The sequence below is a fragment of the Podarcis bocagei genome (assembly GCF_964188305.1).
Source record: "Podarcis bocagei genome assembly, chromosome: 10".
Lineage (NCBI taxonomy): Eukaryota > Metazoa > Chordata > Lepidosauria > Squamata > Lacertidae > Podarcis > Podarcis bocagei.
The window spans coordinates 60,571,071-60,592,982 of NC_138135.1; the positions used below are offsets into that span (position 1 = coordinate 60,571,071).

Sequence of the window (21,912 nt, forward strand, 5' to 3'; positions counted from 1 at the left end):
GACACCGTTGATGGAATCTTTCAAGGAGTTGGAGATGGCATTTATAAGGGGTCCATGTTTCACAAACAAAGTTGGTAGTACAATAGCTTTGTAAACAAGCATTGTGGTTTCCCTGCAAATGTCCCGATCCTCAAACACTCTATGCTTCAATCAGGAGAAAGCTGCACTCACAAAGCTCAGGCAATGATGGATTTTGGCATCAGTGTTGGCCCTTGGGGAAAGATAACTGCCTAGGTAGGAAAAATGATCAACATTTTCCAACATTACACCACTGAATTGAATTTATGGTGCTGCAGAGGGGTTGTTTTGTGCTTGTTGGTGCAGCACTTTGGTGTTTTTTTAGCTATTGAGCGATAGGCCAAGCTTTCCATAAGCTTCTGCAAAGATATTTAGGATGGTTTAGAGGTCATCCTCCAAGTGTGCACAGACTATGTTGTCTTCAGCATATTGAAGCTCATATTGAAGCTCTATGACAGAGGTTATGGTAACCTTACTCTTTGCTTTCAGCCTACCCAAATTGAAGAGCTTTTCATCTACCCTTCCTCTAACACCACACACAATCCTCTTCATTCTACACACTGTGATATTCTTGAAATCTACACATGCACACAATTAAAAAGTCTGTTTACGCTGTAAGCCATTAATATGGAAACAGATGTGCTCAAAGTAACAAAGTAACAAAGCGAAGTTACCCAAAGCCACCTGTCCCTTGGGATGAACATGCACCCATTTCTTGAATTATACAGCTAGGGATTGTTTGCCTTGTACCACTGCTGCAAATTCAGGGCTTTTGCCATACAAGCCCTAATTATGTTCTCAGAAAAACGTTTTAAATTCACATGAAGAAGAAGAAGAGTTTGGATTTGATATCCCGCCTTTCACTTCCTTGAAGGAGTCTCAAAGTGGCTAACAATCTCCTTTTCCCTTCCTCCCCCACAACAAACACTCTGTGAGGTGAGTGGGGCTGAGAGACTTCAGAGAAGTGTGACTAGCCCAAGGTCACCCAGCAGCTGCATGTGGAGGAGCGGAGACGCGAACCCGGTTCCCCAGATTACGAGACTACCGCTCTTAACCACTACACCACACTGGCTCTCACACATGTCCATTTATTGCTACTTCATTGCAAGTGTGACCGAATTCAAACCATTTTAGCAAGGAAAGGAGTAATGGAAACTAGGCCAGAGGCCAGAGTCTACCACATGAAGTTCAAGGAGTCCAAAATCCCCTCTTTCAAAACAACTGCAGCTTTCGTTTCAGAATATGAAAATGCTACACACACTATAAAATTTCCCTCTACTTAGCTCAAAGCAGAGTTCAAGATATATTTTGAGAAGCAAAAACAAAGCCAACATCGAGAACAATTCATTGGAACCTATGATAGCCGTTTTCCCAGACATCTTATGCATGGTAGACACTGACAGAGATTTTTAGACCCAGGCATAGGCCAATGATAGAAGTTCACACCAGCACCCAGAGGTCATCACTGGGTCCCACAAGTGTTCTTCATTTGCAGTGGACATCTATGGGTCACTAGAAAGCAGGGTCTTCCTAGACGGCATTACATTTCTCCTAAATAAGTGATGCATTGTTCTCCACCCCTTCATGCGTTTACAAAAAATGCACCTCTACTTTTTATGCTACAATGCATATAAAGACATGTAACAAACATCTGCTGTGTTTGGTAAGAAATAGCCCTCCAAAGTAGATCTTTCAGAATGCCTGCATATTTTCAAGTGAGGTTCACTTTGATATAAAAATGTTCTACTGCACTTCAGAACACACACAGACCATTTGCAAGAACTGAACTCTTGATGCTCGTTCATTCCTCTGCTACACTGTGTGTGAGTGAAGCTAGGTCTAAATACATCACTCCCCTCTCCTTGTCACATAGCCTAATGACTTTCCTGGCAAGTCTGCATATTAAAATACCTGTTGCCGTGAACATGAGAAGCACAAAAGGCAAAGCTGTAATGGAGCAAGGTTGGGTCAATGACAGCACCATTCTCCGAGTGTTCCATCAATTCATTCAGGTAGCACAGATGGCGGTGACAGCCCCTCACACCATAACGAGCGCAGTATTCGTCCAACACAAAGACTTGGCCCGGGCTAAACCAACCCTGTAAGAGATGGGAAGGGGGAATGTGTTGCGTCATTAAATCTGGACTGTTCTTTTATGCACTGTTTTCAAATATTTTCAGAGAGAAAGAACAGAAAACTACAGTTTTTCATGCAATATACAGTGGAACCTCGGTTTTCAAACATAATACATTCCGGAAGACTGTTCGAGTTCCGAAACGTTCAAAAATAAAAAACTCAATACAGAAGCCTCAAAACAGAAAAAATTAATACAGAAAACTCAACCAGGAAGCCGCCTCAGAAGTTCAACTTACGAGGCGCATTTGAAAACGGAAGCATTTACTTCCAAGTTTATCGCGTTCGAGTTCCAAAATGTTCATCAACGAAAAATATAACGGTTCCATTGTATTTTTAATCAATGTGATTTGTTGTTAGCTCCAAAATCGACAGTGTCGTGAACAATTTTTTGGCAGGGAGAGGAGGAGGGAAGAGAGGTATCGCAAACAGAAATGGATTAAGATGTTCAAAGTTATTTCCTTCAATATTCCCAATTCTTCTTGAGGAAGGAAGGTTAGAGGTTTCTCATGTTGCTTTCAGGAAAAGTAACAAATATGAATGACTTAGAATTATCTCATGAGAGAAACGACACACAGCAAAAGGGAAGTTTAACTGCTCAGGAGAAGAGTCTAAATTGGGAGATATCACCAAGTTTGTGCCCAGTCAGCTTCCAATATTTTAAAAGGAAAGTATCTTCCCCGCACAAACCCCTCACACCCAAAATGCCCCAGTGCTGACAACCAGACCTGCCAGTTATTACATCTAGACTGTACATTCTACAATGGTCTCAAAGTGTCTAGGTTTGCCATCGCCTTTCTCCCAAGGAGCAGGCGTCTTTTAATTTCGTGACTGCTGTCACCAGTATGAAGTATGTTATTAGAGATCAAAGATCACAGGAGCCTGTTCCATTGAATTTCATTCAGAATTGCTAGCTACGTTCTTCTCTTAAGGCCAGCTGAGATCACGTAGTAAACTTTAACTAGAAGGCTGACGGCATTTAGGTGGACCAATGCAGATTCAGCAGTACAGTGGTACCTCGGGTTACATACACTTCAGGTTACATACGCTTCAGGTTACAGACTCCGCTAACCCAGAAATAGTACCGCGGCTTAAGAACTTTGCTTCAGGATGAGAGCAGAAATCGCACGGCAGCGGGATGCCCCATTAGCTAAAGTGGTGCTTCAGGTTAAGAACAGTTTCAGGTTAAGAACGGACCTCCGGAACGAATTAAGTGCATAACCAGAGGTACCACTGTAGTTTAGTTGTAGATAATTTTAGCCTCTCAAGCCCTATTGGGTCACCACAACTTAAGAACCTCATTTTCAGAGGCGAGGAATTACCACCCACAGTCTTTCTTTGGAAAATGCAATGATACTCTGAATGACTTTACGCAGAACATATTAGGTTACTGACGACTGCATGCCTATTAGGATAATAAGAATCTGCACATCTATATATTAATGTATGGTAATGTAACAGTATGATTTTTTTTTCTTTTTCATTCTCACTCACTTTTTCTTTCCTCCCTCCCCCTCACTCTGTCTTTTAATAAATGAAGTTCTCTTAATAAAATATTAATAAAAATAGTAACCAGTGAGCAACTTACTAATTTGACAGAGCAGGGAGTAAGAAGACTAGCTGGAGATATGAGAGGCATCTAGAGACTTCACATTCCCCAGAACAGGCCATAAACTCCATGACTGCACACTTCCATGACTTTGCTCATTCAGGGAATAGTTTCCAGGTTCACATCTAATATGTTTTATTTTTATTTATTTTTATTATTTTTGATATTTCATTTATTTATTTATACTTTTCAAGTTTACACATTTCACTAATTTCACAATCATTCTTTCCTCCTCTTTCTGCGGTTCCTTAAATTGGCTTTTAATATCTTCTGCATATCCAAAGCAATTTGCTCATTTATTCATCTTCTTTAAATATATACTCTTACAAAACTGCAATAATCCTGACAATGTTTTTATCTGTTTATAATTTATCTGTAAATATTCAATAAACCATTTCCATTCTTTTATTTAAAAAAATAGTTATCTTGATTTCTCATTCTTCCTGCAAGTTTCGCCATTTCGGCATATTCCGTAAGTTTTTGTATCCATTCTTCCTTTGCTGGGACTGCTGCTTCTTTCCATTTTGGGGCAAGTAACATTCTCACACCTAATATGTTTTAATTTAAGGGATATCTAAAAATGTTGAACATAAACTCTCCAAACATGGTGTTTGTATCAGAAAGTAAAGGTAAATGTAAAGGAACCCCTGACCATTAAGTCCAGTCGTAACCGACTCTGGGGTTGTGGCGCTCATCTCGCTTTATTGGCCAAGGGAGCTGGCATATATCTTCCGGGTCATGTGGCCAGCATGAGTAAGCCGCTTCTGGCGAACCAGAGCAGTGCACAGAAACGCTGTTTACCTTCCCACTGGAGTGGTACCTATTTATCTACTTGCACTTTGACGTGCTTTCAAACTGCTAGGTTGGCAGGAGCAGGGACCGCACAACTGGAGCTCACCACGTCGCGGGGATTCGAACCGCCAACCTTCTGATCGGCAAGTCCTAGGCTCTGTGGTTTAACCCACAGCGTCATCAGAAAACATGTACATAATAGTGGCATGTTTGCCAGGGAGCCAGGATAGGCGATGATCAGCATGAGCTTGGGTTCTTTGGTGAAAAATTACATCTTGGAATCAAGAACTACCATAGATAATCAGAATAAAAAATCCCCACAGCAAAGTTTACACTTCAGTTAATGAACTAGACCTCATATCGCATTAATTTATGTGCAACTGAGAAGGCATTTTTCAAGTTACTCCTAACCTCCACTTTCCCCATAAGTGGGATCATTCTTGTTGTGTAAGCAAAACAAGCCAGTCAGCCAAGGCAGTAGATAAGGAAGGATAGAACATGAATGTTGTTTAATTTTTCGTGATTATGCATCCTTGCGATTGCAGCCTCCACTCCTCAAATGCTCTATGCTTTCTTTTGAAAGTGGAAAAAAAGTGAAATTACAGAATACCCCTAGAGCGGTAAGTAATTTATCCAGGATTTAAGCCTACAAAGCTAACCTTGACTCAGCTGAATACAAGCACAATAAATCTATTTGCCTTTCTCCCCCTGTGGTTTTGATTCTATTCTTTGAATTTCTTTTTCCTTCCCAGTCCATGAAAGAGGAGAGAATTACAAGATAGATGACATAATGCTTGACATCTGGCGAGCTAGATTTGTACCTTAAAATGCCTGTACAGGTGTTAGCAAATCCTACCACAGAGGGTTCCATATTTATTAAAGCCTTCTGTTTTTATTCAGCCCTCCCTAGAGGAGCTGATAAACCACGGTTCAGAGTCAGTTTGAGTCTATTCTCTTCTCTATTGAGTGGCACAGCAGTAGTCTTCAAGTGTATAATTTTCAAATTTGAAGCCAATCGATTGAAATCCTTTATCCCAACCTCACGCACAGTTATTAAATGAGTCTGGAAGAAAAGACCACTTTGCAACAACTATTTCTCACTTTTTCTCTCTCTCCCCACTTCTTTTATTCCAGCCTTTTTACTCACCAAACAAGAATAGGAATCATTCAATCGGTGATCCAAGGTCTTACTCTGAAGTACTCTAAAGAGTGCAGCATGGTCAAACTTGCAAGGATTAGCAGAAATAAACTCATCCATGCCATGTTTCTGAGCGCGATCTGCATCTGATCATAGGGAGGAGAATGAATGTATGGATATAGATTATTCCGCTTTAAGACAGGCTTTAAATTTAATTCAATAACAGCCTCATTCAAGTTTCATCTGCTCTTTCATGCCTCGCCAAACCCCTCCTGGATAAATACCTATCACAATAAAATCTAAGCAAACGACAATGGTTTAAACATAGCAATGGATAAACAGGCAGCAAACAGACCCCTTTTCATATAGTATGAACATTACCCCTACATAGACTTGAGACAGACTTAACAATCCATTCTGATATTTTTCAGAAAGGATGTCTACTCTAACTGCTTCTAGAAAGCTTGTAAAATATTGGAACAACAGACTTTCTTTCTGGAGTGCCTGTTTTCACAAGGTAGTAAGTGCAACAGAGATCTTGTACATTAAAAAACTCCTCACTCTATAAAGTTTAGAGGAGGCCTCAGCTTATGGGCATTACAAAGATGCTCATCAAAGACCAAAGTAGCAAGCAAACATGGCTTCAAGGCCATTTCTCAAATGGCAAACTGGAGCAGAAATGAACACACAGGCTTGAACGAGGTCATTTCCAGCCTTTTCCTCTTTACATGCGGCTTTTAATGAAACAAATATAATGCAGTAATGGGATAGAGTGCCTTCAACCTTCCAGGATTGAGTAACAAAACAGGGAGCAATTTTTGTGTGTGTAAATTATAGACAACGTACCATCTTAAATGGCATTTCAACCAGAGATCCGGACTTATTGTTGCTCACAGATTGCGTCTTTCAACGCCTTTGAACCCCGCGGGTTTGTCAAAAGACAAGCTCTGGTGATTGCATTCATTAATGGTATGTTTTGTCAAAATCCTGAATGCGAGTTGTCCACCAAGTATGGACGGAAAAAGCCTTACAGTGACCAAAAGGACTAGTTATGCATTAGCACATTAGCTCACTTGGATTCCATAGACAACATTGGGGGTGAATAGTTTGCTATCAACTCAAAAATTGACTTAACCCTTACAATAAGGTCTCCGCTCCCTCTTTGTTCGTTTAATTTCAAATATGGGTCTTTTTATGTTCGTTACTGGAAAAGATGCATCCTAAATGTACTTTTGACAAAACTGCATAGTACAAACCTAAAATTTCTATAGAAAAGGAGACAAAAGTTTATTGATTAAACCCAATTATAGAGTTGGGTTCATAATAAAACTCCATATTGATCTGTGGGCATGATGCTAACATAATCAGTCACATTTAGAAATTTAGCCCCAGATCATATTGATCCATGTCAAGTCCAACTTTCAGCTGTATTTGCAGATGGAAGAATTATTTAATTCAAGCTGAAGGATCTGCAGTATCACGTCCTGAAAAGATGCACAAACTAATTCATATCACTTGGCTCTGCATTGTCAAAGCAAGAGTCACATCCATGTGACAGATTTCACCAAGGTGGATGTAGCAAATAAACAGTGTGACAGTACATTGATGATTTAAGGTACGAGATGATCATCTGCAGAAACAGTAGTATATTTTTCCAGCGTTTACGAAGCAACACCATGAATGATTCAACACCCTTTAAGCTGCAATCCTGTGCACAGTTAAATCCCATTGAAGTCATAACATGAACGTACAGATAAGTGAAAGGTAGATTACACCCCAAAGGGATCACCACTAGTTCAAGGACAAACAGAGTTCACTTTGTATATAATTTACATGTCTTAACCAACAATAGATAATATCAAAACACCAAAACAAAATGGGAATTGGTCTTAAATTGCATGGCATTTTATTTCCTGAAATCACATGGCACTAATGAAACATTTTGAACAGCTCATTACTAAAACTCTCCTCATTTTCAAACAATACTAAGAAGGATTTTTTTTTTTACAATTCTTAGTATTGTTCATTGCATAAAATTAAGCAACTATTATCCGATAGCTCAGAAAAGCATGGTTTTGTCTTTTGTTTCTCATGCATAAGAGCTCAAGACAGAAATTTCCAAAGCATTTGTAGCCTTGGTCTTTCAATACCATTCTTTTCATTATATAGTCTTTCAAAAACAGAAAAATGAAAATTAGCTTATGTATCTTTTTGGAAATGTATTGATGCAGCACAATGAAGGCATCAACTCCTTGTTAATATGGTCCCCTGCATATGTAATGCAGTTACATCAACCTAAATTGATTCCACGTTGTTGTGGCAGCCTATGACTAATACGATAAAATGAGGTTAAGCTGAATAAATATAGCAAGAATAAATATAATAGGAATCATTTCCTAAGGAGAAGAAAAAGCACCCAATCCACAGTCAGGGGTTGCAATGGGCATTGTTCAACAAAAGCCATAACTTGCATGGTGTCTGTATGTTTTTATGATAGATAACAGACTACTTTTAATAACCCACTTTTTATTTCTCTCAGTGGTCTTGGTGATGGAAATGGAGCAGAGGATCACCCACCAAAATAATCCCATCAGCTGCTGACACTCTTAACAATGGAAAACCAGCAAGAGTCTGCTTGACTCTACCACAGGCAAACTTGGCCCCCCAGATGTTTTGAGACTACAGTTCCTATCACCCCTGACCACTGGCCGAGTTTGCCTATGCCTGCTCTACCATCCCTTGTAATAAACCATGAAGTAGGAGCTTGGACTGAAAGCTGAGTAAGCGTAGGAGGTAACTTTATGAGATATCAACCACTGACATGGATCCTGGAGGTCAATAACTGCTAAGTGATACCTTTGGTTCTTGCAATACCAGGTGTTTGGCTACTGTACTGCACTCCCGGGTGTGAATGACTCTTCCCATAATTTTATCCCAGAAGACCACAGCCAGGATCAAAACCCTTTTATGCTAAACCTGCAGAATCTTAACAATGTCACTATAGAGAGCCCCTTTGGTCCTGATCTCTATGGCTCGCTACATAAGGGAATGGAAGCAGAAGGGGATATTTGTCAAGGACTGCCAGGCATCAGGGAATCCGATCCCTCCACGGTAGGCTGCCAGGAATACAGACAAGGAAGCTCTTACCAACGTCTTTCATTCAATATTCACACAGAGAGGCTTAGAAAAGCAGCCACTTGGAGTAATGGCATTGCCACCCCCTTCTCTCCTCAATCATCAACAGCACCACCCACCTTATGGTGGCTGCTGAGGGCCATTTGCCTACGAGCCCTTACTTTCAATGCTTGCCGGGTTCTGGGAGAAGAGGGTCTGTCAGCCAGCTGCTCTGGCTCTGCCGCCTCCTCCTCCTCCTCCTCTCCCATTATTTCCCAACGTTGCTCTTCATCTACCTCTGAGCCGTGACCTCCTCAAGCCACTGTTGTAAATCTATACTGTCTTCCTCTTCTCTGGAAAGCTTAGGAGGGGGAGACGGTCTCCACTATTCATCCTCTGCCCAGTCCCTGACACGGACATGACAAGGGCCCCATCACAAACATATCTCCTGTCTTTTCCACTGGCTGTATCGTTAAGGATGTGGGTTAATGGAGAAAGAGGCCTATTGTCATGGTTCTGGTTCACGGGCGGTCAAAGTCCTGGCTGGGGATGTCAGGACTGGGGGCAAGATAGCGGGGTGGGAGCAGGAACGGGAGTCCAGAAGCCAGGAGTCAGGAAGCCAAGAGTCCGAGGGTCAGAGAGCCAGGAGTCACGAAGCCAAGGGTCCGAGGATCAAGAAGGAAGGAGTCACAAAGTCAAGAGTCCAAGGAGCAAAGGAGCCAAACGCAGCAAGGCAGGAAATGTGTTGCTGTGGCAAAGAGCCAAAGGGAAATGCTGACCTTATATCCCTTCCCGGCTCTTGCCACCAGGTGCTGGGAGTTACCAATCGGCCTCACCTGTGTGGCCACGCCTTGCCTCTTCAGAACAAACTTAGGAAAGTCCCAGTTCTGCAAAGACTTACTAGTCACAGGGCCTGGCTCCTGCACGCACTCCTGACACCTATCATCCAATCCCAAGGAGCATTGCTTTTCCATTTCAAATTTATTGTCGCCATTACAATCCCCAAAAGAAAGGAGGTCATCTCAGACGGACACTAGGACAAGGGTGCTGTTGTGGATGGAATGGCAGCTTTTGCTTTCCTCTCTGGTTCTTTCCCTGGCAAAAGGGTTATTTGCAATCATAGAACTGTAGAGTTGGAAGGGGAGCCAAGGATCATCAAGTCCAACCCTCTGCAATCTCAACTAAAGCATCCATGACAGGTGGCCATCCAACTTCTGCTTAAAAACCTCCAAGGAAGGACAGCCCATCAACTTCCGAGGGAGCCTGGTTCCACTGCTGAACAGCTCTTACTATCAGAAAGTCCTTCCTGGTGTTGAATCAGAATTTCCTTCCTTGCAACTTGAATCCATTGGTTCGGGTCCTAGCCTCCAGAGCAGGAGAAAACAAGCTCCACATGACAGCCCTTTAGAAATCATTGTCTCCTCTCAGTCGCCTCTTTACCAGGCTAAACATACTCCATTCCCTCAAACACTCCTCATAAGGCTTAGTTTCCAGACCCTCAATCATCCTCAGATGCAGTTCTGGCTGGGAGCTTTTTGCCATCACTTCAGCCGCTGCCTTTGTGCAGATGTTGCACAGCTGCTGAGCAATGCAAAGTCCCAGATCAAAAATATACATTACAATATGGAACCACTGGGGAAAAAACCAACCACAACCCTCACCACAACACTTTTTTTTTATTTATTTAAGGAAATACTGTTTCCATGGAAATCTGCATTTGAGCTCTAAAATTATCAGCTGTACATTTTCAAAGGTAGCGCAAGCGTGGTAATGAGCTGCAATCAGGCATTTCATGACACAAGCTGTCGGGAAAGATCAAGTTCCAATACTGATTAATGACAGTAATGAAGTCCTAAAAGTAAAAAACAAAAACAAACTTACTCTGCAACACATCTGCCTGCATGTTGCTTCCTTTTGGGTTCATCTTCTGGGCTTGGCTTGCAGGAATGGGCTTATAGGACTGACCTGTTGCTCTATACATTGCCTGAACCCAGAGGATTCTATCTTGCTCGTCGTCACTGGCAAATATCACCGTGTCACCTTCTTTGACTGCATTAAAGAACATCTGACCACCCTGGAGACCTGCAAAATCAATAATCAGTCATATTCTCCGATTCCAATATGACTTTCATTCCAATATGATCAAGGTTGGAACATAAAAAGGAACCAGGCCACAGAATGCCACAAATATTTGCTACTTAGGGGCTTTACAGAAAGCTTCTCCTGCCTGCCCCTCTTTCTGTGACCCTTGGCTAGTTTTACTTTGCAATTGAAGAATTTTTGTTTTTGTTTAGCTACATGAGATCATTTGCAAGAACAGTTGAATAAATAACGAATAAGCATCACACAGCAAAATACCTGCATGAGGCGCTGTATAGTCCACAGTGTATCCTTCGAGCTGCATTAACTCCTGGGGCTCAGATTTCTTCTCTCTGTAGCTGCACATTGCAAATGTGTACTGGCTAACCTGAGTTTAAAAAGAAGTTGGATTGGATACAGTTCATGACGTCGTATTGTACTGCAACTTGCAGAAGACTGGTAAGATACCTCACCCAACTCCCTGGTGTGTTGCAGATAAGCTGCCCACTGCTTATCTGCAACTTTCCACATAGCTGAGAAGGAATAGACTCTTTCCACATAGCTGAGAAGGAATAGACTCTTCCAATTGTAGAGTTGGAAGGGACCCCAAGAGTCTTTCAGTCCAACCCCCTGCAATGCAGGCATCTCAACCAAAGCCTCCATGACAGATGGCCATCCAACCTCTACTAAAAAAACCTCCAAGGAAGGAGAGTCCACAACTCTCGTGGGAGTCTGTTCCACTGTCAAACAGATCTTAGTGTCAGAAAGGTCCCCCCCCCGATGTTTAGTTGGGATCTCCTTTCTTGCAACTGGAATCCATTGGCTTGGGTCCTAGCCCCCGGAGCAGAAGAAAACAAGCTTTCTCCATCCTCCACGTGACAGCCCTTGAAATATTTGAAGATGGCTATCATGAAGATGTCCTATTACTTTCACACGGACAGCCTGAAATGGACTCAACGCATCAGAGCAAAGCTACGGTTTAGTCTTTCAATGACAAATGCATTTTGGCACTGGGGATAATAGATAATGCTACCGATCTCTTTGCAACATTAAGACTGTAGTGATATCAAATTGATTTAATTTTATAAATAAAAAGGATGAATTTTGAATGAGCCGAAGTAATATTTAAAGAAATACACATTTTTTAAAAATGACAAAAATTGGGCCACTCTGATCTGTGAGATGGTCACCCATGTTGTCCTTCTCTTTCTGCTAACATGTACCGTATAACTGTTTCTTGTCTTTGGGGAGATGGACTTCTCATTTTATCTGGTGGGGTGGGGGTGAACTGAGAGAGGATATTTATTTGCCAGGTATGGCAAGGAAGTGACTTATCGCCATTAGCTATAAATGGGAGGGCGTGGGCTGAGGCTGAGAGAAAAAGGGTGTTCCTCTGTGAAAAGCTAAGAAAAATAAGTGTGTAAAGAACTACAACTACCACCACCTACAGAACAGCAACTTTGGAAAATGATCACAGCTCAAAGTTGGAGTTAACTCCTCATTAGCAAAAATGGGATCTCCACAGACTTGGCTGAGTGTCGGGCCTCATGAACACAGCAACTCATTCCTGGTGGTATTACTTTGTGAAAATCAGTTGCTAAGACTGAAAGTCCCCACCACCTCACAGCAGTCTAAGTCCTCTCCTCTCCAGGGCTTTTCCTGGAGACAGTGCCTTCATGCATCCAACCTCTCTTTCGCCCTTTTCACCCCTCTTCTGGTTCTGGGAGAGGAGAGCTTGTCTCAGCAAGACTCTCCACCCGCCTTACTCATCTCTTGACCTCACGCACCTGATTCAGCTTCTCCCTCTGATTCTTGACTTCTCTCAGACTCTCCCAGCTCACTGAGCCCTGATACCTCTTCAGCTTCCAACACCTCCTCTTCCTGGTCTTCTCCCTCTGACCACTCATTGTTGTCCCACCACCAGTTCCCAGGCTCTGAAACGTCTTCCCTGCGTGGTTCCTCAGCTGGTTCCTCCCACTACTCCTCTGCGTCCAACCAGTCCATGACAAATGTTGAGTTGCAGCTGAGATCACCATTCCATGTACCCCCACCCATAAACCCTTTCTAGATTGTGCTGCTTTCCACTACATATGAAGCTGCCAAGCAGGAGAGAAGGTGCGCATGCCAGGAGTTGAACCCGGAACCTTATCCTTACAAAGCATGTGCAGATATGCCAGGGCAAAACATGCCTCCTGAACATACAGATTGACTTTGTGCATTTTCCCAGCAATCAGGAAATGCAACTAGGAAATTATGGGGCCTCCAGTCTTGTGTGTTTGCTGAGAAAACCAGCAGTTGCATCATCTGCCGGGTAGAAGACGTAAAATGGAAAGTGATTGTCACTATCAGGCAAGAGGTTGCTGAGCTAATTCAACAGTCTGGTGCTACCTGATGCAAGTCGCTTTTCTTAGTTCCCTTAATGGTGTTATTCACTATGCAGCCCAACAGTTCATCAACCTCTTGATAAATGCTGCTGCACAGAGGTGAAATAAAAAATGTTCCGATTTTGTACAACTCCTGAAGTGTCAACAGTGCAAAAGATATGAAAGCAGAAACAAAATGCCCATCACTTTGTATTGTTTCCTGGAGTCCTTCTGCATCTGCCCTATTCATGCAGCAGAATGAAGTGGTGGAACAGACTTGCACACTTCAGATCAGATTGCAGGTGGAGGAAAGCAGGATGAGCAGCTGAGTGCGCGAGGGGGCATGTGGAGATGCAAGGGCAGATCTTTCATGGGGACAAGATGGTCCTTTCTGGAGACAACCTCAGAATCAGAAAGCAGAAGGAACGCGGTTCAAAACAAAACCGAAAGCTAGATTATTGGTGTGGGTGGGTGGATGTAGTTAATCAACTTCAGCCCCAAACTGCTTAAAGTATTTTGGAGGGAAGCATGGTTTGGCTGCCTAGCACCCTAAACAGGATCCTTCCTGCTAGGGGGGCTGGGGAAATATTGGAAGGTTTTGATCTAGAACCCACTTGTAGCAACTGGAATTTGTGTTGTGGGCTGAGGCACCGGCTTGTGAGGGCAATGTGACACTGATGTCCTGTGCAGTCTTGTCAGGAGGAGGCAGGGGCGGAGCTGAATGCTGCAGCTGTGCAGCTTCAACGGTGGGCAATATTTGGAGGCTGGTGCCCCTGCTTGACAATGTAAAAAGAGAGGAAAAAGTCCTTGCAAATTATTGTAGTTGTGTTAGGCATTCACAAGAAGTATCACATGGCATGCTGGGAGGGGGGAGGATAATATATTGATTTAAGCAACTAGTAAGTGGAAAGAGACTCATGATCACATCTTATCTGAGGCAAAGACCAGTATGAGATACTGATTTAGAATGTCTGCTGATGAATAACTTGGGATAAGCTAAACTAAGCATGCATAAATGCTACAGTCCTTAGGCATAATTCTATTGATCTGTGTCTGTCAGAAACTGCAGGGCAGCTCACATAACTGAGATAACCAAGTGAATACTCGTGGGCAAGGGAGACTTCAAGTGTCCCAACGGTCAAAATGAATTCAAACAACAGCTTTCTCGAACACCATGGATCTAAATTTGAGCGGGTATGAAAAAAGAAACCACCCGCACAATATTGAAATGCACCAGCCGCAACAGAAGTTGCGAAGCAATCGCTACACGTATCAATGAAGGATCAATAATATCACAATGCTCATCCCTCGCCACTGTGTGCTTTACCTATACTGTCAATAAAGCTGCAAGTGGCCTGTATAAGCTTATATCAATGAACAGAGCCCTACAGTCTGCTGCAGTAATTGAACAGAGGTCTTTAGACAACCAAGCATTGCATCTTCCTGCGAAGTTTTTCTCATGTACTGAAAACAAAGCCACACTCATAATGGCTCAATATGGAGGTTACTGTCTGTAAATCTTCCGACACGTGCATACTGCTCTTTTTTTTTCATCCTTCCCCACACGAACCTGAGGCTGAGAACAAGCAGAGAGAATGTTCTGCCTCATGTCAAAGAGGAGGGGCAAAAAGCTACCCTTCCCTTCCTTTAACCCCAAAGTTATTGTGGGCACTGGGCAAGGGACTCTGAAAAGCCCTGCTCCGTATCCTGAGAGCTCCTTTCTCCCTGCAAGTCACTATGATTGTTCTTCTCAGGCCTCACTTATGAAATGCTGGAGCTGGTTTAACTGCATGACCTTCAAGTCCCTACAACAAAACCCTGGAAATTCGAGGCTGAACGTGGATTGTTGGTGCCTATTCCACCCTGTGTGCCCAAAATTAATGTATGGGACTCCTCATGCAAAATGCTAGCTGAGCAACCTGTAAACTTCTCTGAGAACTATTTGCATTCTAGCTGTTTTTGTGTGCAATGAGTCACTGAATGCATTACCTAAACTGGTTCACATGGCCAATAGTTTGAAAACTCTTGCAATGGCCCACAGAAGATGACCCTGGCTGGGCCTATTGGAGACTTCATTGGGTTCTGCTCTTGGTGACCATGTGCTTATAACTAATTGTGGAATTTCTCTCAGGACTGATTTTGGAAGATGTCTTAGGTAGACTCTAATAGGAATCCATGATCCAAACCACAAATGTATCAGGGTAGCAAATGTATTGCCCTCCAGGTGTTTTGGACTACGTCTCCCATCAGCCCTTGTCAGAACAGCCAATGGACAGGGATTATGGGATCTGTAGTCCCAGACATCTGAAGGGCTTGATGCTGTATACCCCTTGCATACATAATCACGGGGCCACTTGAAAAAGTGTTGTGAATGCTAAAGGTTTTGGTGAAACCAGGTTTTAAGAAATCAGAAGCAGTTCTATGGGCTAAATTTCACATTTCTCAACTGCAAAACTAAAAACAAACACACATGCAGCTTCAACACTGGAGCTGTTACATACACTGAAGCTTTATTGCTCCACCAATGTTCTTGGCAATACTACTATCCATATTGAACAGGTAACAAACATTACAAACCTGTACAAGAACGAAGTAGCGCTTTTTCCACCTTTTCCAAACCTTCTGCCCAAGTGCATACAAATACCTGCCAAGTAAAAAAATATAATTTAAAATGTTACACTAAAATGACTCTCAGTGGCATACTAGCAACACTATTTGAGCTCCTTTTGACTTAAGCACTTGATTTTTGTTTTACCCTCTATCCACCTGCCCTTAAAATTCCTGTATAATTTTCTGCGTGATATGCTTACAATTTTATTTTCAACTCAAGTATGATACAGATATCATATTACTCATCTTTTCAGCAATCTTGTAAAGCAAGTCAGTATTGTCTTCCATGGGGTTAAGATTTGCTGAACATTACCTTGTTAAGTTTATTGGTGAGGCAAATTTTAAACTGGTGAGTTCTTGGCTCACCACTGTGACTTCAGTGTGGTCGGCCTTCGGGATGTTAAAATCCTACTATGTGAAGCAGACCTCCGCGTGCCAAACTACAGTGGTACCTTGGGTTAAGAACTTAATTCGTTCTGGAGGTCCGTTCTTAACCTGAAACTGTTCTTAACCTGTGGTACCACTTTAGCTAGTGGGACCTCCTGCTGCCACTGCACAATTTCTGTTCTCATCCTGAAGCAAAGTTCTTAACCCGAGGTACTATTTCTGGGTTAGCGGAGTCTGTAACCTGAAGCGTCTGTAGCCTGAAGCGTCTGTAACCCGAGGTACCACTGTACAGGCTGTTTGTCTGCATTGCCGACTCTAGTTTTCTGCAATTCATCTGCTGTTTATTATAACAGTAGGTTTCTATTCTCCATCAAAATTTTACTCATGATGGTGCCTCTTCTAAACACTAGAAGAACACTCAATGTATTTGTAACATTTTGTATGTCAAGATGTAGTTAATTACACAAGGGGAAATAGCAGTTTGATAAGAAAGTCTACGCTGATAAAATGCTTCAAAGACCAAAAAAATAACACCGCCGTATTTTTCGCTCTATAAGACGCACCAGACCACAAGATGCACCTAGTTTTGGGAGGAGGAAAACCAGAAAAAAATATTCTGAATCTCAGAAGCCAGAACAGCAAGAGGGATCGCTGCGCAGTGAAAGCAGCAATCCCTCTTGCTGTTCTGGCTTCTGGGATAGCTGCGCAGCCTGCATTCGCTCCATAAGATGCGCACACATATCCCCTTACTTTTTAGGAGGGGAAAAGTGAGTCTTGTAGAGCAAAAAATATGGTAATTCCCTGGGGAGTACAGCAACATCTGGAGGCCACAGGTTAGCTGTGCCCCACCCCAGTTTTAAGAACCTTCCTGTAAATATTAAACACAAAGCAACCCTGCTTGTTTTTGAAAAAGATCCTGTATTGTCATTCGAAGAGAAGCTTGCATTGCGTTAAGCTTGACCTAAGATGTACACCCAAGTCTTTCCATCTAAAGAGGCATGGAGAGAGGAGAATATCGTCCAGGTGGATTCTCTACTTTTTTACACCCCTAAAAGGCTGCCACCTCTTTGCACTCAGACGCTTCGAAGAATAAATCACCTATGGAAATACAATTTGCGTGCAGCAATCCATTTTCTTCATTCACGCTTGCACAGAAGGAAGTGTGTCTGTGTGCAGGCCAATATTCCAAACACACGCTCAGGCTGCAGTGTTTACAATGGTATAATGACATACCATTCCCGTATGCAAAGCAGACCCAATGCAAATAGGATTACTACTGAACTACCTTACTGTCTCAGCTGGGTCAGAAAGTCTCATACTCTTGCTACTCAAGATGAAAGGCAGGATTTTGCTGGCTTTCAAAAAAAGGAAGCGGCAAAGGAGCTATAGCTTGCCCGGAAGACCATTTGCTCTGAAAACCTGCCCTTTATTCCTTATATTAGCATTATTGAGATGTTTCCGGTGAAAGGGAAAGCATGCTCAGCAGAATGCAGAAGAGCTTTTTCCTTATCACAACTCAAAACACTTTCCTGGGCATATGCTAGGGAAGAGCTCTGGCAAAGGAGCAGGTGAAATCTGTGATGATCCACTGGGCAAGAGATATCGGTCACAATATTGAAATGGCTGCATGGGAGAAACTATGGAACGTAGATTTGAAATTCACAGCATGTTATACATTGAAAGAAAAAGATATATAGATGATATTTATCTGCTAGCAGACTTGCAAAAATGTGTAAATCAAAATCAAATCTGTGTTGGAAATGTAAAGAAAAAGAAGGCACTTTCTACCATATGGTGGTGGTCCTGTAAGAGAACCAACGCTTTATGGGAAATGATTTGCAATGAATTGAAGAAAATGTTTAAAATAACTTTTAGTAAAAAAACCCAAAGCGTTTCTTTTAGGGATAGTGAACACAGAAATTCTGAAGGCCCTTAGAAATTGGTTTATGTATGCTACAACTGCAGCCAGAATGGTATTTGCCCAGAGGAGGAAAGAGGATACTGTTCCAACTAAGGAAGAGTGGCCGATGAAATCAATGGATTATGCTGAAATGGCAAAATTAACGGGTGTGGTAAGAAACCAAGAGGGGGGGGATTATCAAGGAGTGGGGAACATTTGTGGAATATCTGAAAAATCATTTTTTCAATTAAGTACCTTAATAGAGCTAATTTAAATCAAGCAGTTAAAAGAATTATTAAGCTTAATAGTATAATACCGTATTTTTCGCTCTATAACACGCACCCGACCATAACACGCACGTAGTTTTTAGAGGAGGAAAATCCATAGGCATGCCACCCGTAGGCATTCCCTCCATAACACGCACAGACATTTCCCCTTACTTTTTAGGAGGAAAAAAGTGAGTGTTATGGTGCAAAAAATACGGTAATTAAAAAATGGAGTAAAGTGGAAAAGGCAGTGTTAAAAATTTCAGTAAGAGAAGAAACCACAAAACGTTGGGAAGGGAAGTCTGATATGTATTTGCATTAGAAGTATGTGATTGGAAGGTGTGTATTTGTAGACTGAAAATAAAATTTATTTTAAAAAAGAAAAGAATGTAAGTAAAGACCTTTTGGACTGGATAAAAAAAATCTATCTTAGTTCAGTATTCCATCTCCCCCAGTGGTCAACCAAATGCTGTTAGAAAGCTCACAAGTGGGACATGTTCCTCCACCTCACCTGGCTGGCGCCCACGCCCCTTGGCAGGCACCCAACCAGGTGCCTCAGAGGGGGCGTGTTCAGCAGCCTTTTGCTGCGGCGCCAGCCTCTCCCCGGCCTCATTCTTCGCCGTCGTCTCATCACGAGTCACCCACCCTCCACTCCCTTTGAGTTAGGGCTTAGGTCATTGGCCTTGCTATGGACCTTAGGTTGGTCGCCCTGGTTGTCCAGGGGGCCTGGTAGGAGTTTTTCCATTTGGCATTAGGCTTTTTGGTTTTTTCGCCTACCTCGTAGCAATCGTCACAACACTTGTGGTATTGGTGGGTAGGTTAGGCATTGGAATAATGTGTTGTGGTGTGTCGAAGGGCTAGGTGTGGCCATCGCCTATGCCTTCAATTTTTGGGTATTCCGTTAAAGGAATCTGGCGGTCGTGTACTCTGTCCGATGCCTGCTTGGTGGGAGGCCATGGCACGACCCTCGGTGACATCAGGGGAGAGCCTATAGTTGGATTAGCATCAACAGGCTCCACCTACTGGTGAATAAACCCACTTGTTTTAGAGATCCAATGCCTAAGCCAATACCTTTTCACTGCTGTAATCAATAAAGTTGTGGCCTTACCTTGCCCATTAACCTTACATCACGTGTCCTTGTGTATTCATTTCGCATTGCGGGGGTCGGGTCCTCGAACCACAACATTCCTCTCATACACATGATATGAGTCCTCTGAGGCACACAGTCTCGGATAGGAAGAAATATAATTTCTAGTGACAGCCTCGTCCTTCATTGATTTATTGAAGCCCATTCTAAAGCTAGTTGCCTGAGCTGGTGGCCATCACACCATCTCAAGGTAGCAAATATGCATCGTGGGAAAAGGTTCCTCCTGTTACCTGTCTTGACTCTCCTGCCGTTCAGCTTCACAAGGTGACTGCCCTGAAATATCCTGCCAACTACGCCAATTGAAATATCCCTGCAGAGCCGGCAGAGGGTTCACAGGAGTTCGGATATGGAGGAAATTCCAAAAAAAGGAGCCCAGGCACCTTCTATCATATGTGGTGGACTACTGCAATGCACTCTACATGGGGCTACCTTTGAAGGTGACTCGGAAACTACAGCTAATCCAGAATGCGGCAGCTAGACTGGTGACTGGGGGCGGCCGCCGAGACCACATAACACCGGTCTTGAAAGAACTACATTGGCTCCCAGTACGTTTCCGAGCACAATTCAAAATGCTGGTGTTGACCTTTAAAGCCCTAAATGGCTTCGGCCCAGTATACCTGAAGGAGCGTCTCCACCCCCATCGTTCTGCCCGGACGCTGAGGTCCAGCGCCAAGGGCCTTCTGGTGGTTCCCTCATTACGAGAAGCAAAGCTACAGGGAACCAGGCAGAGGGCCTTTTCAGTAGTGGCGCCCGCCCTGTGGAACGCCCTCCCATCAGATGTCAAAATGATAAAAAACTACCTGACATTCAGAAGGCATCTTAAGGCAGCCCTGTTCAGGGAAGTTTTTAATGTATGATATTTTAGTGTTTTTTGGTTTCTATGGAAGCCGCCCAGAGTGGCTGGGGAAACCCAGCCAGATGGGCGGGGTACAAATAATAAATTATTATTATTATTATTATTATTATTATTATTATTATTATTATTATTATTATTAAAATAACCTTTTCTAAAAACAACGACCCAGAAGCCTTTTTTTTTTTTTAATTGTAGGTGCTGAAATTCCAAGCGACCAGAAGAGACTTTTCATGTATGTGACTACTGCTGCCCGGACACTATTAGCCCAGAGATGGAAATAAGGCACAGTCCCTACCTGAGAAGAATGGCAGATTAAACTGACGGACTATGCAGAAATGGCAAAACCGAGGGGAAGGAATAGGAATCAGGAAGGCCAAAATTTCAATAAGGAATGGGGAAAATATCTAATTTCCCTAAAACATTCATTGTAAACAATTAACATTATTACTAGGATTGGAATGAAGCTTGTAGTTAAAAGGTGGGCTATGGTTTTATCGGAGAATTAATAGAATTGGATTAACAGAGAAGGTGCAGGAGAAAAAGTTAACATAAGGACCCACGAAAGGGAAGGAGGGAAGCCCAAGGGAACTTATGAAAATCGTTTAAATTTATTAAAAAAAGAAAAAGGTGCCCAAACTGCCAGAGTGATCAGGTCTAACAGCTTATTTAAAAAAGGGTACAAACTTATAGCAAAGGTCCGATGGCTCCCTCCTTGCCCCTGCTCCCAGCATTCCATGGGACGGACTCCAGAGCAAGGAGATGGCTGGTCCACACCCAACCTTTATAGGCCCAGGCAGGCTACATCGCATGATTAACACAGGTGACTGGCACTGACCCTCACAGGTGGCTGATATCCCAAACATTACCTCTCCCCTCTAGCTATACCTGGAGCCTACAGCTACATCAAAGTGTATGAAACACACTTGATGTCAGGCATGGCTAATCCTCTCCTCCCCGCCAGTAGCATCAAAGGCAAGAAGAACAAGCAAGTTCGTATTTATGGGTTTTATTCAGTCATCTGGGTGCAAGGCAAAGAACCCATGTCTCCATGCAAGGGAGACATTGCCTAAGCTGAGTCCCTCCTCTTCCGTCCCCAACAACATCCTGAGAGCCTACGGGAAATCCCAGGAGCCACACTGCTCTGCATTCTCTGCTCTTGAATGTGAAGTGATCGATGAGTTCTTGGAGAAGGAGGATCGCCCAGACTCTCCAAGGAGGTCTCTGCTGGCTGATCTCCCACTCCCTCCTCCTCCACTTTCAGAAAGGTTGAAAATGCTGTAACCTTTTCCTGCAGGGAAGGTATATATAGAGGAACACAGCACCGCATGCAACATTATGTGCACCGCCCTGTATTTTAAAGCAAACAGTACAAAATGGCTGCTCTTTACCCAATACATCTGTATACATGTAGAACGCCTTCCGTTTGTTGAATATGGAGATGTTGGGGGTTGTGTGGTGGTGGCAGATGTTAAGGTATAATGGAGGGTGTGGGAACTAGCA

General features: G+C 42.9%; 1 protein-coding gene across 13 annotated transcripts in view; it reads right to left on the bottom strand.

Annotated features, from left to right (window-relative positions):
* CADPS2 (calcium dependent secretion activator 2) overlaps window positions 1-21,912 on the bottom strand; it is a 356,172-nt gene that overhangs the window by 123,867 nt on the left and 210,393 nt on the right. For all 13 annotated transcript variants that reach the window (XM_081211433.1, XM_081211428.1, XM_081211431.1 and 10 more), the window contains exons 9-13: window positions 15,824-15,890; window positions 11,163-11,271; window positions 10,686-10,886; window positions 5,700-5,836; window positions 1,930-2,117 (exon numbers count right to left, since the gene is read on the bottom strand). In XM_081211433.1, coding sequence (XP_081067559.1) covers window positions 1,930-2,117; window positions 5,700-5,836; window positions 10,686-10,886; window positions 11,163-11,271; window positions 15,824-15,890 — 702 coding nt within the window. The remainder of the gene's footprint in view (window positions 1-1,929; window positions 2,118-5,699; window positions 5,837-10,685; window positions 10,887-11,162; window positions 11,272-15,823; window positions 15,891-21,912) is intronic.